This window comes from Diabrotica undecimpunctata, chromosome 2 (genome assembly GCF_040954645.1).
Source record: "Diabrotica undecimpunctata isolate CICGRU chromosome 2, icDiaUnde3, whole genome shotgun sequence".
NCBI classification, from domain to species: Eukaryota; Metazoa; Arthropoda; class Insecta; order Coleoptera; family Chrysomelidae; genus Diabrotica; species Diabrotica undecimpunctata.
Window position 1 is genome coordinate 84,702,862 of NC_092804.1, and position 14,434 is coordinate 84,717,295.

General features: G+C 29.8%; 1 protein-coding gene across 2 annotated transcripts in view; it reads right to left on the bottom strand.

Annotated features, from left to right (window-relative positions):
- Window positions 1–14,269, bottom strand: part of LOC140434713 (uncharacterized) — a 402,091-nt gene extending 387,822 nt beyond the window's left edge. For both annotated transcript variants that reach the window (XM_072523176.1, XM_072523175.1), the window contains exon 1: window positions 13,679–14,269. In XM_072523176.1, coding sequence (XP_072379277.1) covers window positions 13,679–13,767 — 89 coding nt within the window. In that variant the 5' untranslated portion in view covers window positions 13,768–14,269. The remainder of the gene's footprint in view (window positions 1–13,678) is intronic.
- Window positions 14,270–14,434: the final 165 nt, after the last annotated feature.

A 14,434-nucleotide genomic window follows, 5' to 3' on the forward strand; every position in this document is an offset into this window, starting at 1 on the left:
CACCTGGCAATTTCGGACTATTTCATCTCTTATAACATAAAACAGTTGTTTCAGATATCTTTATCGCGTTTCCTTTTTTTATGGATGAATATGCTGCCGTTTTCATCTTTTACTATTTCATATGGAGCTACACGATTAACAATTCCAAATCAAGAAAACACAAGTAACACTTCGAATTATATTATACAACTAATAGTCGAAAAATGAAGAGCAAGAGTTAGATGACCAAGAAGCCGAAATCTTAATGACGAACACAAATATAATCGACTAATCAGACAATTAAGATCAGCGCTACATGACGCACGCAATGCCACATTTGAACACTACATTAGTACATTGTCTAAAGAAGATCATTCAGTATGGATACCAACAAAAACACTTAAAGAGACCTGAACAACACAACCCACAAATTAAGAAAGATGACGTTAGTTGAGGAAGATCAGACCAGGAAAAAATGTTAACATTTTCAGAATACCAGATAATAATAATCAAGCACTAGAACACTGAAAACTTTTGGTTTTAACTGTACGCCCGTCGTGAATGACATACCATTTTTTAAATAACACTTAATATTGCACTTTTTTAGTGTATTTATTTCATGTTTCAAGATAATTCTTTTAGGAATATATTTATTAATAACATACGGTCTTATGATCTTATTACGGCTTTCAGATTATACGACATAAATGTTGTAATGCGATAAGAGGTCCGGATATACGAGACACCAGTGACTCATGCCGCACTGATAAAAAGCCGACAGGAATCTGCATTTCTATAAAAAAAATAGATTCATTTGTTTTGTGTATTAATTTAGTTTAGGTCGAACAAGAGTTGCAGTAAAAGATTTCTCTAAATATAGAGTGTAAACCATATTTCCAATGCTTTATGAAAGAGAACCAGTTTATAATATTCCGGACGACGTAATAACACCTTATTTTAGAATATTGGTCGATGAATTGAAATCATTGTTCAAGAAACGAATTATTCATGTGCAGATGTTTTACTCTAAAAACATGTAAAACTAAAATCTTTATTAAAAAAGTTGCAACCAGTTACTCTCGATGAAATTTAACCCCATTATTGATTTTACGAGTGATAAAATTGGTCGACAAAAGACCAGTTTTAATCCTTGCAACATTTAAACATAATAGTTGTATCTTGGTTTAATCAAATAAGAAGAAAAATTATACACAAGTACTAAAACCACAAATTATTCTCGATTATAACTTGGTGAAAAAGAGTGTTGATTTTAGAGATCAAGTGGCTTCTTACCAAAGCCCAATTCGCAAAATTCTGAAGTGGTACCGGAAAGTGGCAATGGAATTAATATTTAATACCGCAGTAGTCAATGCTTAGTTGCTAAATAATAGAAAACGTAAAAAAAGCGACAACCTATCCTTGAGTTCAGACTGGAGTTCGCGAAGGCATTTACAAATAAAGAAATGTTGTAACCCTCATAACCAGTTACACCCAAAAATACCATCTAAGGCAAAGCGATGTAGATAATACAAAGAGAAGAAAGTGTACAAGATGTTACAAAGTTTTAAGAAGAAGCATGTCTAGTAGAAAGGCCGATAGAAAAGTTAAAAAAGTTAAAACATACTCTGAAGAATGTGATGGCAAAACTGAAATATATCTAGTGTGCTCCAATGAAGCACATTAAAAAACAATTTTACTTATTCAGGAACTATTATTGAGTAAAAACGTATTGTGCCTCAAGTGGCCTTATAGTATTGGAAGTCGTAGTTTCCAGTAGAACGTTTTTATTGTTAATTACCTCCGTAAAAGTGAGTTATAGTATTTATAAAGAAATGGATGTAAATAATATGCCTTCGACATCTAAAAAAGGTAGATGTGAACATAAACGTAGATTGACCACTGCTGAATTACAATCATTGTTAGAAGCATCGGGCGAGGACGATGTAGATTAAATGAATGGTGGAAGTGACTGACGAAATACTTGCACAAAGTCGTTCAGAAAAATCGAGGATTGCGTTTTGGAAAGAGACAACACAAACAGAATTTAAGATTTTTCTCGAGCTTATGTTCCATATGGGGACAATTAAAATGAACCGTCTGCATGACTACTGGAAAAGTATAGGTAACTTCTCTAATAGTGTTGACTTGACTAGACAATTGTTCATAGCCCATATGAAGAAATAACTGAATCCTCACTTGTCAAAGAAACTAAAAAAACGTTAAGTGGTCTAAAAACTAAAAAGTCCCCTATTCAAACTGGTTTTTAATAAAAAATTTAATATGTTAAAAGTTTTTTTAATATACCCTAAAACTGAAAGAGCAAAGAATCGATTGCAAGTTACAAAATACTTATAGAGTCATACGAGTTTGGACAAGTACAGTTATTTAAATAATCGCTTTCTGTAATAAACAAATTGAATAAATTGTAAAATATTTTTTGATCTGCTTAATATTTAGCACAGTTTAATAACTCATCAATTGCCATGATTTCAAGTAGCTATATTATCTGTCGTTAGTCAAAAAACAAAGTTATTAACATTTATAAATTACTACAAACATATAATATCTTAGAGTTTATAGTTTTTTGGAATTATCTCAATTATTTATGTATTTAAATTTGGTATTTCTCTACATAGAAAACTTTTTATGGTCTACAACTTTTATTTAAATTATTTTTCTTTAGAATGTATACAAAACGTTTTATAAGCAAAATTTTTTTTGCCTTTTAAGATTGTTTAAAAAAACAAAGCAAAATCAACTGTACGTCTTTACGAATTTTTCGTCGGCTACCCCTCATACTATTTAGAATTTAAATTTCTGTAAGATTTTTTAAAACTATTTAGCGAGGTTCCGTTAACTACTTTCTTATGGCATGGTCAAAGTCAAATATTATTTTTTTATGTGATTATGCCACAATTATTGGTCGATATTGAGATGAAAATTACATTTTTAATTAACTAATATTTAACGTATACACATTTTGTACAAAAAAACGTTTTTTGAGAACGATTTCCTGAATTGAAATCAAAATGTTAAACATTAAATAATTAAAAATGTGATTCTCATCCCAATCACAACCAATATTTTTGACCTAATCCCATAAAAATCTAATATTTATCTTAAACTATTCACTGATAGCTTCGATTAAACAGCTTGGAAATTGAAATATGTAAAATATTCCTCTACACAACTCTCTGGGAAAAAATATCTAAATTAAATAAATATAACAACTGAACGTTGATATAAAAAAAACTAGTTGGTTGACCCCAGCCGGTCGGCAGATAGTTTCAATGTTTTCATTTGAACTTCCGATCGATATTTTTATGTTTTCAAATATTATTTAAGTATTAACACTGGCAACATCTATTGGCTTTAAAATGATACCAAATACACTAATTTTACCTCCCAATGTTAAAATGATGGTTTGATGTAAAAAATTTAATTTATAAAAAAATCGGATTATTGAAAAACCGACAACGGTGCCAAGCCTACAAAGGTGCACTAAACGAACATACACGACTTATAAATAGAAAATGATAGCATTTCTTGGTGATGCTAAATTACTGCAACGTGAAAAGAGCTTAAAACGATAGCGGGATGTATATATATATATATATATATATATATATATATATATATATATATATATATATATATATATATATATATAAATATATATATATATATATATATATATATAAATATATATATATATATATATATATATATATATATATATATATAAATATATATATATATATATATATATATATATATATATATATATATATGTATATATATATATACAGGGTGTTTCAAAAAAAGGTAACCCCATCTCTAGGGTGGGTAAAAAACTGAAAAATAATTGTGCTTAGTAAAAAATTTTTGTAACGCCATCCGTTTTCAAGATACAGGGCGTTGAAGAAAAAAAAATTTTACGCATTTTTTACGATTTTGCCGAAACTACTGGCAACATTGTAATGAAATTTTATACGAATATGTTTTGGAAGCTGATACATCCCATGAATTTGTTTTTATACCTGATTCTCATAGAGGGCGCTAGTTATACGGATCGTACTAAGTATTAGTCAATATAACTTTTTTAAGAGTATAATTATTAATCAAAATTTCAAGTAAACTTAAACATCATTCAACTTACACGAAAAAGGTACTCTTGGTAAAACTCGATATTGTGTATCGTTTTCGGAATATTTTGATTTGAAAATTAGGAAGTAATAATTGATGCTGGTAGTAATGATAAAGTTCTAATAGGTATACCTCTATTTTCTTTAAGTGTGCCATGGAAATCTGATATTTATTGATTGTTATCAATGTTATCTTGGTTGTTATCTTGGTAAACCAAGAACAACAAGAACAATTAATAAAGAAAATAATATTTTAAATTTACTTGATCAAGATCCAACAGTTAGCGTAAGGAATATAGCAAGACAAACAAATACTTCTTCTTCAAGTACTTGCTTGACGCATACTGAAAGCTAAGCAAAGAAATACTAAGCAAACCCCAATTATTTTTCAGTTTTTTACCTACCCTAGAGACGGGGTTACCTTTTTTTGAAACACCCTGTATATATATATATATATAAATATATATATATATATATATATATATATATATATATATATATATATATGCATAATATAACTACACGCTGAGTTTAAATATCTTGTTGCACTTCTTGTGATTGATCCTGTGCGCAGAGTGGGCGTGGTCACTATGTATATACATATATATATATATATATATATATATATATATATATATATATATATATATATATATATATATATATATATATGTATTGCTATGATGTATTATTTGTTAATGATGAGCAATGAGTGTTTTTTAATAATATATATATATATATATATATATATATATATATATATATATATATATATATATATATATATATATATATAGGGTTTTTATCGCGGTTCTCAAAGAATTAGTTTGTAAGCACTTTTTGAAATTATCTTTATTGTATCTATTATGAAACACACATATATATCTAACATAACCAATGTATAATTTAAAATAAACTATCTTTAAATTGAAATTCTTATGAAACTAATTAAATTATATAGACAATGTAAAATTTAAAACAAACTATCTTTAAAATTGAAATAATTATGACACTAACTAAATTATATTAACAAAATTTTGTACCTTTCTGTCACTGAATGCCTAAATAAAATGTTCTCCAAAATAAAGATTTTAATCACCACTCAATGTCTTCGTTCTCAGCCTCGGTTATCCTTGTTTTTGTGAAATTACTTTTTCCAATTATCAGCTTCCACCAATTTATTTATTTATTTATTTATTTATTTATTTCAACGGTAGAACCATTTACAATAAAATACAACAAATGGTAAAAAGTAAAGATCATGTACACAATCAAACAATATAGAATTTTAGAACAATATAGAACAATAAGAAACATCAAACAATAACAAAGAAACAAGTAAACAGTTAAAATTTGTACATTAAAACAGTATATCAAATCACAAAAGTTAAAAATATATATATATATATATATATATATATATATATATATATATATATATATATATATAAATATCACATATCTAGATTGATAATTACATTCTCAAGTTGCCTTTTGAAAGTGTTAATGTTTGTACAGAAAGGATCCAATAGGAGGTCATTGCAAGAGCTCAGCATTCTCGACAAGGGAAAATGACGAGCATAATCAGTCCTATGAAAAGGAATATAAAAGAGTGCAGTGTGTCGAGTTCTATGTATTGTGTTTAAGTGTACATTGGCTAATAACGAAGGACAATTAATAAAGTTGTTTATAGTTTTAAACAAAAATAACATATCAGCTCTCAACCTGCGGTTCTTCAATGTAGTAATGTTAAATTGAGACATTATTATAGAATAATCTATGAAATAATTATCAGTATTTTTTATATTAATATGTGCTTTAAAAGCTAAAGATCTTAGAAACTTCCTCTGAACGCTCTCCAATCCATCAATGTATACTTGATGAAATGGGGACCAAACAACAGAGCAGTATTCAAGACCTGAGCGTACCAGAGAGCAATACAATAATTTAAACACAGTAGGTGAGAGATCATGACTGTTACGATAAATAAAACCAAGATTACGAAATCCTGTTTCCTTAATTTTAAGAAAATGGCTTCTAAATGTCAATGCACAATCCAATAATACACCCAAATCTCTTATCTCAGTAACTGAATCCAAGAGTACATCATTAAGAACATATCTATTAGCTATTAGATTATTTATACGACCAAATGAAATACAAGAACATTTAGTTGGATTTAAGCTTAAACCATTTTGTTTTGACCATAAAAATATATTATTTACATCATCTTGCAGGAGATCTCTATCCGATTTATTATGTATACAACGAAATAGCTTAAGATCATCAGCAAATAGCAGGAAGTGTGAGTTTTTGATAGCCTGACCAATATCGTTAATGAACAAGTTAAAAAACAAAGGACCACAGTGAGACCCTTGTGGTACACCAGAATAACAATGGAATTGTTTGAAATATAATTGTTAATCCGTACTTGCTGTGTACGTCCCATCAGAAAACTTTTAATCCAATTAACAATGAGGTCACCAAAGCCAGATGCATGAAGTTTGTGGACCAAAAGATTATGATTAACCTGGTCAAAGGCCTTTGAGAAATCAGTGTAACGCTGTCGACCTGAATTTTATTCTCAAATGCACCCAACAAGTATTGTTGGTAATTGACAAGGTTTGTTACTGTTGACTTCCCGTTAGAAAATCCATGTTGTTCATCAATAATTATGTTTCTGCAAGCCCAGGTGAGATTTATCGATACCAATTTATCAAGAAGTTTCGGGATTGCTGATTGAATAGTTATACCTCTATAGTTGTTAACACACTCGCGATTGCCAGATTTATAGATGGGTGTAAGAAAACTATTTTTCCAATATTGTGGAAATACAGATGATGATAATGATAAATTGAAAATTTGTTGTAAAGGTTTACAAAGGGAAAAAATACAGTTCTTAATAAGTGCTGCAGGTATACCATCAGGTCCTGAAGAATATGTAGTTTTTAAACTCATAATCCCCTCGAAAACATCAGTCACACTAAACTTCAGAAACTGAAAATCCACACTATAGTCCAATTTAAAATTAGGTACATTATACTCACCATCATTATATGTACCTGAAAAATAACTGGCAAAAAGATTAACTATTTCATCACCATTCTGAGCTATTACATCCCCACCTTTATTAGACATTACATTAGGACAAGCACTAGACCCACGTGTAGTACTAACATACCTCCAAAAAGAGTGGGGATTACTTGAAAGATTTGCTTGAATATTCTCTAAATAGTTCTTATAACATACTGCTTGTAATGATTTACATCTTTCCCTTAACATCGAAAACTCCTCATAAGAGTTGCCTGAAGCTTTAAAATTCCTGTGAGCTATTTTTTTCTGTATGACAAGCTCAATTAATTCTCGCGAAAACCAAACTGGAAAGTTTAATGATTTAAACCGTTTGATAGGAACAAACATATTAATGGCATCATATAAAATATGGTAAAAATTTTCTAAGCAGCAATTTACATCTGATTCATCTAATACCTTGTTCCAAGGAATTGAAGCTAAATATTCATTTAAAACTTGATAATTACATTTTTTAAAATCATGATAGAAGACATCATATTTAAGAAACAAATTTAAATTGGCTGCATGTAACAATATAGTATAAGCTGAATGATGTTGCGAAGTATTCAATAGAATATCAGTTGAAATCGACACAACTGCATCCCTCTGAGTACAGAAAACTAGATCTAAAAATTTATTATTAAGGTTAGGCAAAGCATTTACTTGTGACATATTTTGAAAATTGTAGCAAGTACAAATAATATTTGCTGGAGAGTGATGCGGACACTCAACTGTAACACCATTACTAAGATTATCCCAGGATGCTTCAGGTAGGTTGTAGTCACCACAAATACAGAATTCACAATCACTGAATCTATCCGCTAAGTCCAACATACAGGTGGAATGCTCCTCATATACTGACCCAGATGAACGTGGAGGAAAGTACACTGCACCAATGACTAACTTTTTTGTGCCACACATTACCTGTGTAAAAACGTGTTCCACAGAGGAATCCATAGGCCTAACCAACATTGAATTAAGGCTCTTATGGACAGCAATAAGAACACCACCACCACGAGTCTTTGAACTAGTTTGAGGATCCCTGTCATGTCTATACACATTAAAGTCACTCAATCCCAATTCAGCATCTAAGATTCTAGGTGTAAGCCATGTTTCAATAATAATAATAACATCATTAGAGAGACTCACAGCATGTCTGAAATTCTGAAGTTTAGTGCACATACCGCCAACATTCTGAAAATATAAGCTCAATGATCGTTTTTTGAATTATTGGATTTACTGACAATGATTTTGGGAACCCCATTAAAGTACTTGATCTTCAAATCATTCTCACCCTGTGTTTTTCTGAATTCTAACTCCTGATAAACGGCCTTTATTTTCTCATGCTGTAAAGGGGTAAGATCAGCTCCAATGCGCAAATTAGAACCCATTAAAGATCTACGTTGTTTTAAACATGAGATAACTATTGCTAAATCATTAAATGCGACTTTAAGAGGTCTTGGTTTATCAGTTAGTCGACCAAGGCGAAAAGCTTTAAAGGTGTTGTTCGTTACACCTATTTTATTAAGAATTCCTTGGACCTCATTTCTATCGTGTTCAGCACGGATGTTAGATTCACTGGAATGATTTTCAGGTACATTATATATAATAATATTTTTGGCTCTCCGGGTTCTGTCCTGTATTTCCCCAAAAACTGCATCGGTACCTTTGACATCTGCACTATTTTGAATGTTATCATTTCCAGCATTACTTACTGACTGGTTGCTAGTGGTAGATTCTTTGATAATCCTAAGATCATTTTTTAGATCATCATAGATTGTTTGAAAACTTGTTTTTAAACTTTTCATCTCCACACTTATCTTACCAATTTCCTCCTCTAGTTCAATAATATTCTGGGTGCTAGCAGTTTTTACTTCACTTAAAGTGTTTTCAAGTGCACTGACACGATTGTTTAGGTTTAGGGCGTTCATAATCCCAGGTACACAATCCTTACACAAGTAAGGCATGATTCTGGTAGCTAACAATAAACATCTTATCTCCGTTGAACTAATTCCAGCACAGCTCCTGCACATCACTCTCTTGCAAAAATCACATGGGTAACCAAACACTTCACCAGAGTTCTTAGGCTCTTTAAAAATGCGGCTTACCGAACACTTACAACATTTGGCTTGCATTTTGAGGTTATTTTTCGATAGTTTCCAATTTACCAGTAAATTTGGGAATGTACACCAAAACTTTTTTAATTTTCAGGCAATTTACAATACTTATTATATAATAGCACAGCACAAACAATTTAAAAATAACAATATACGAAAAATATTAAAATATTAGGACACCAAGTAAACAAGAGTATATAACCTTTTTCTTCTTTCAATTTAAAATATTTTTCTTCTTAACAGCATTTATATATATATATATATATATATATATATATATATATATATATATATATATATGCTGTCACTATTTTTCCGGGTTTGACTCCGCGTTGTAAAATGCTGGTTTTCTTGAAAACCATTGTTTTGGCGACGTTTCGGCAAGGTCTCACTTGCCATTCTCAAGCCTGGTGGATCTACTTCTCGTCGTTACTCGATTAGTACTGGTCTAGACCAGTATATATATATATATATATATATATATATATATATATATATATATATATATATATTCTTATTTTCAATATACCAATATCCAATCACCAAATATATTATATAATTTTAATTTTTAATTAATACTTCCTTCCATTATCCAATTACCATTTTTACATAACATAATTTTTAATCTTCAATAATATTATCTTTATACTGTTTCTTAATCTTCATTGAACTTATTATATTGAACATCTGGACCTTCTGACTGACTATCTTGAACTTACTGAACAATTGACTTCACTAACTAAATGTGTCTATCTTCTAACTAACTTTCTTACTGACTGACTGGCCATCTGACTGAACTGTAACTGATCCTTGAATCCAAATCACCGGGTATTTATATATTTTTCCCTGTTCCAGAATCATCTGGAAAGAAATCATATTCGAATTGTTCTATATGATTGTTCTCGAAAAAGTATATGTTCTGGTTATGTCCATTTCACAGACATAACCATATTCGAGAACGTTCTACCGAAAACAAAGGTTAAATTCTGTATTCTAGAGAATTCTTTACTGTTCTATCGAGAATTTTATCGACATTTAGGCTTTTCAGATCAGAATATAAACTTAGAATATAGAATCAGTAACTTAAACACTCTAATTTAATAAACTACACATTTTAAACAACATATTATTATAATCCCACTTATATTTGTAATTATTAATTTCTGTAACTTATGACACTTATTCAAAGTAGGTATATCTGGTTGCCTATGCACATGGCAATCACTTAAATATATTATAATTATAAAAAAAAAACTTTTTACACTTATTATATGCTAATTTCTTAAAAATGCCTTCACATAAATAATTTTTATAATATTCCCTAGTATATAACTTATTAAAATAACCAAATACTTTTAATATCTAATATTATCTAATATATAACTTATAAATTAATTTTTTAAACACTATTTTTCCTCCTCCTACGTTCAATATCATTTCAGTATATATATATATATATATATATATATATATATATATATATATATATATATATATATATATATATATATATATATATATATATATATATATATATATATATATATATATATATATATATATATATATATGCATAATATAACTGCACGCTGAGTTTAAATATCTTGTTGCACTTCTTGTGATTGATTCTGTGCACAGAGTGGGCGTGGTCTTCTTCGCTATTTTAATTTCTACGTTTTTCTGCAGAATTGGTTTCCACGTATTTGGAGTCTTTGGGCATCATCTCTGGTGTTTAAATTTTTCGGATGTTTTTCAATCTCTATGGCTTCCCTGATTACACGTTTGGCCTTATTTTCGATGTTGGCTAGCATTGTTGTTCCATTTAGTCTATTTTGTGTGCTGTGTTTATGACATGTTGTGCTAGGGATGAAGTTTTCTCTTTGAGCTTGATGAAGCCTTGATTTTCCAATGCAACTTTTGTTTTTGCTGATGATAATATGGTTGCGATTTTTCTGTCGGTGTTAAAAATAGTTTCTATTTTGTTTTTTCTTAGAACTCTGCTGATTTTGTCTGTCGTACCCTTTATATAGGGCAGGATAGTTTTTCCGACTGGTTTTTCTTCTTTTTCTGGATCTTAGCTGTCGTTTCGGGATTTCTGTGCTTTTTCAATCGTGAACATGGAGAAACCATTTTTTTTTTCTTAGTCACGTGCAGCGACTGAGAAATCAGTTCGCCTGGAACATGAAGACGAAGCAGAACTAATCTGACTTGACAATGGCAAGTGTGACCTTGTCGAAACGTCGCCAAAACAATGGTTTTTCTAAAAACTATTTAATGCAGAGTCAAACCCGGAAAACAACTGAAACCACATATAGCTCCCGCGGAAATTTCAAATCCAATATATATATATATATATATATATATATATATATATATATATATATATATATATATATATATATATATATATATATATATATATATATATATATATATATATATGTATATACATAGTGGACCAACAGTCTGGAAACATCTGTCACTTTGGTTTTTTAAATACAAAACTTCAACCATATGTAATACTTGGTATTTTATCTAGTCACAAAGGTTTTAAATTAATAAAACTTCTCAGTACCAAAGTGTTTTGAAGTAATTAAGTAAATATAGAATGCCGTAATTTTGACTTTAATTTATATAAGTAACAATAGCTTGATGTTCATTGAAAAGTTTCATAAAATAAATTGTATTAGTAAGTAAAGCTGACAGTTGTATTATGTATTTTTAAAAGCTCTACAATAAAGACAGTTTTTAATAAAAAAAAGAGTGAATTACTGTTGTAATGATGAGGGGTTGCAAAAATAGAAAAAGATCTTATAGTGAAGTAGCCAACTTGTTCAACCATACTTTCTATTCTCCTTTCATATCAATGCAGGAGAAGCATCATGACAGGTTTAACTTAAGTGATAAATGGTGGCAGCCATAGCTCAGTGGCTAGGTACTGGTTTACACTACTGGAATGCTCAGGTTCAATCCCAGCAGACATCTGAAATTCTTTAATTTCTAATTTACCTGAGCCACCGATGTTCTTCAGAGAGCATGTAAAATCATTGGCCCTGGCTACATAAGTAGTTGGGTAGTACAATGGAACAATAAAGGCACATTCTCATGAGTCTAGTTTAGTTGACTAATTTTAGTTGATCAACAGAAGTTGAATGAAAAATCTAGTGAGATCCTGTCTTTCAACAGAATTGATCAACTGTTTGGTTGATCAAGAAAAGTTTGACCCAGTCAACCTTTTATTTTTTAAGTGACAAATCACCACCAATTGTTTTCCAGTTGAAGCTTTTCTTGAAATGTGTGAATTGGGCAATCAACATTTGTTGACTTTGAAAGCTGCTGCGGTGCAAATGCATTTCTGTAATTTCAGTGTTTTAACCTTCTGACAATATATATCAATATCCAGCAATTTCAAACAAATGAAGGAAGAATATTCATCATATTTCATTTCATATGATTCACAATGCAGACAACAATGCAGAGAGAATTCGCAGAACTCATCTGATATAGTCACTGCATCTGTAGCAGGTCTCATATACTTAGAATGTACTCTTTTATCACTTAAGTACTTTGGTTAAAAAAATTTATACTTTAATAAAATCTTGTAACACATCATATATTGCTGTACATACTTCTTCTATACAAAGATTTAATTTTTGGTGATATTGCTGGTCGCATCATGGCATCCTGCTCTTTTTACAGCAGGTTTTTGAATTTTTGTGCAGAAAATTCTTAAATTGTTTCTATATTCTTCTTTATCCCCTAACGCTAGCCCACGGAGCAATGTGTCTGATGCTCCCAATCTTTTTCTTCTTAGAATCTACTGGCTCAACCAAAAACATTGTTTTATGACTTTTTAGATAATTAACAATTCATATGAGTTCTTAAAAAAACTGCAATAATTTCTACAGATGCAGGCATAACGATGTTGGGTGCTATTTTTAGATTGGCTTGTTGATTCAATTTTAAATGAAATATGTAAACAATAATTAATTCTAGATTCTTTCAACTTTTGTTGATCAATTAATGTTGACTTGTGAGAATGGGCAAAAAGACTGGAAAGTCTCTACAAATTTCTCTAAGTACCAGTTTGGATAGGTGAATAAGTAGAATAAGTATTCAAGAGAATAGTAAAATATCACAGGATACCTTTTTCTTGTGAAAGTTATACATTGGCATGTATTAATAGTTAAAGATATATTATTAGCTTCTGATCGATCTAACAAGGTGGAAAGGTCTTCTTGGAGGTTAATACAGCCTTCAATATTACAGACAATAAATTTTTAATAAATCATCTACAATTAACTATTATTTGTATTGTCAGGTTGACCTGAAATTTTAACAATGTAGTATATATTAACTACTTACTTTACTGTTTTCTTTCTCCAACAGGCACAGAAGATTAATGTCATCACAAAAGTAACAATTGCACACCAAGAAAAAATAAACATCCACATATTCTTAGGCGCTATTATTGATTTGTTTCACATAATTAGAATTAGTAAGAAGTTGCCACTCAGATGAAACAAATTAGATCCATTTAGTTTTAAATTTTATTACTGTTACACTCAAAATCACATAACAGTAAATTTGTTTATGTAATATTTACAGTAGGTAAATAATAGTTAAACTCCATCGATTTTCATATTCACATTTAGGACACACATTTTTGCACATAATTTAATATGATTTTGTGATTCAATTGTTTAGCACTGTAATTCCATAGTTTGAAAACAAAACAGTAAAACCTATTATTTAGCCAAAAGTTCTATTTTTGTCGACGCAATACATTTTCAGGTTGTGCCTGCACAAATTTTTGAAGGAAAATGTAGAAAGTCAGAAAGGAAGATTGAACAATATTTAGGTAAATTCTACCAAAACAAAACTTAAAAAGAAAATATAAAAGTGGGTCTGTTCGTTAGCTATTAGTCAAAGAGACGAGTTTATCACTGTGCTTTGATTGTTGATCAGATTACACCTGATCACGCTGAGCATATTGCTACTTTGCTCTTGTCAACCACAGAATGGGAATGGACCAGAAATATGTACATCCATAGTTGTACATCCATGATAATATGATCACAGAATGCCCACTCTCCATAGAAAATTAAGTACGCGCATCTC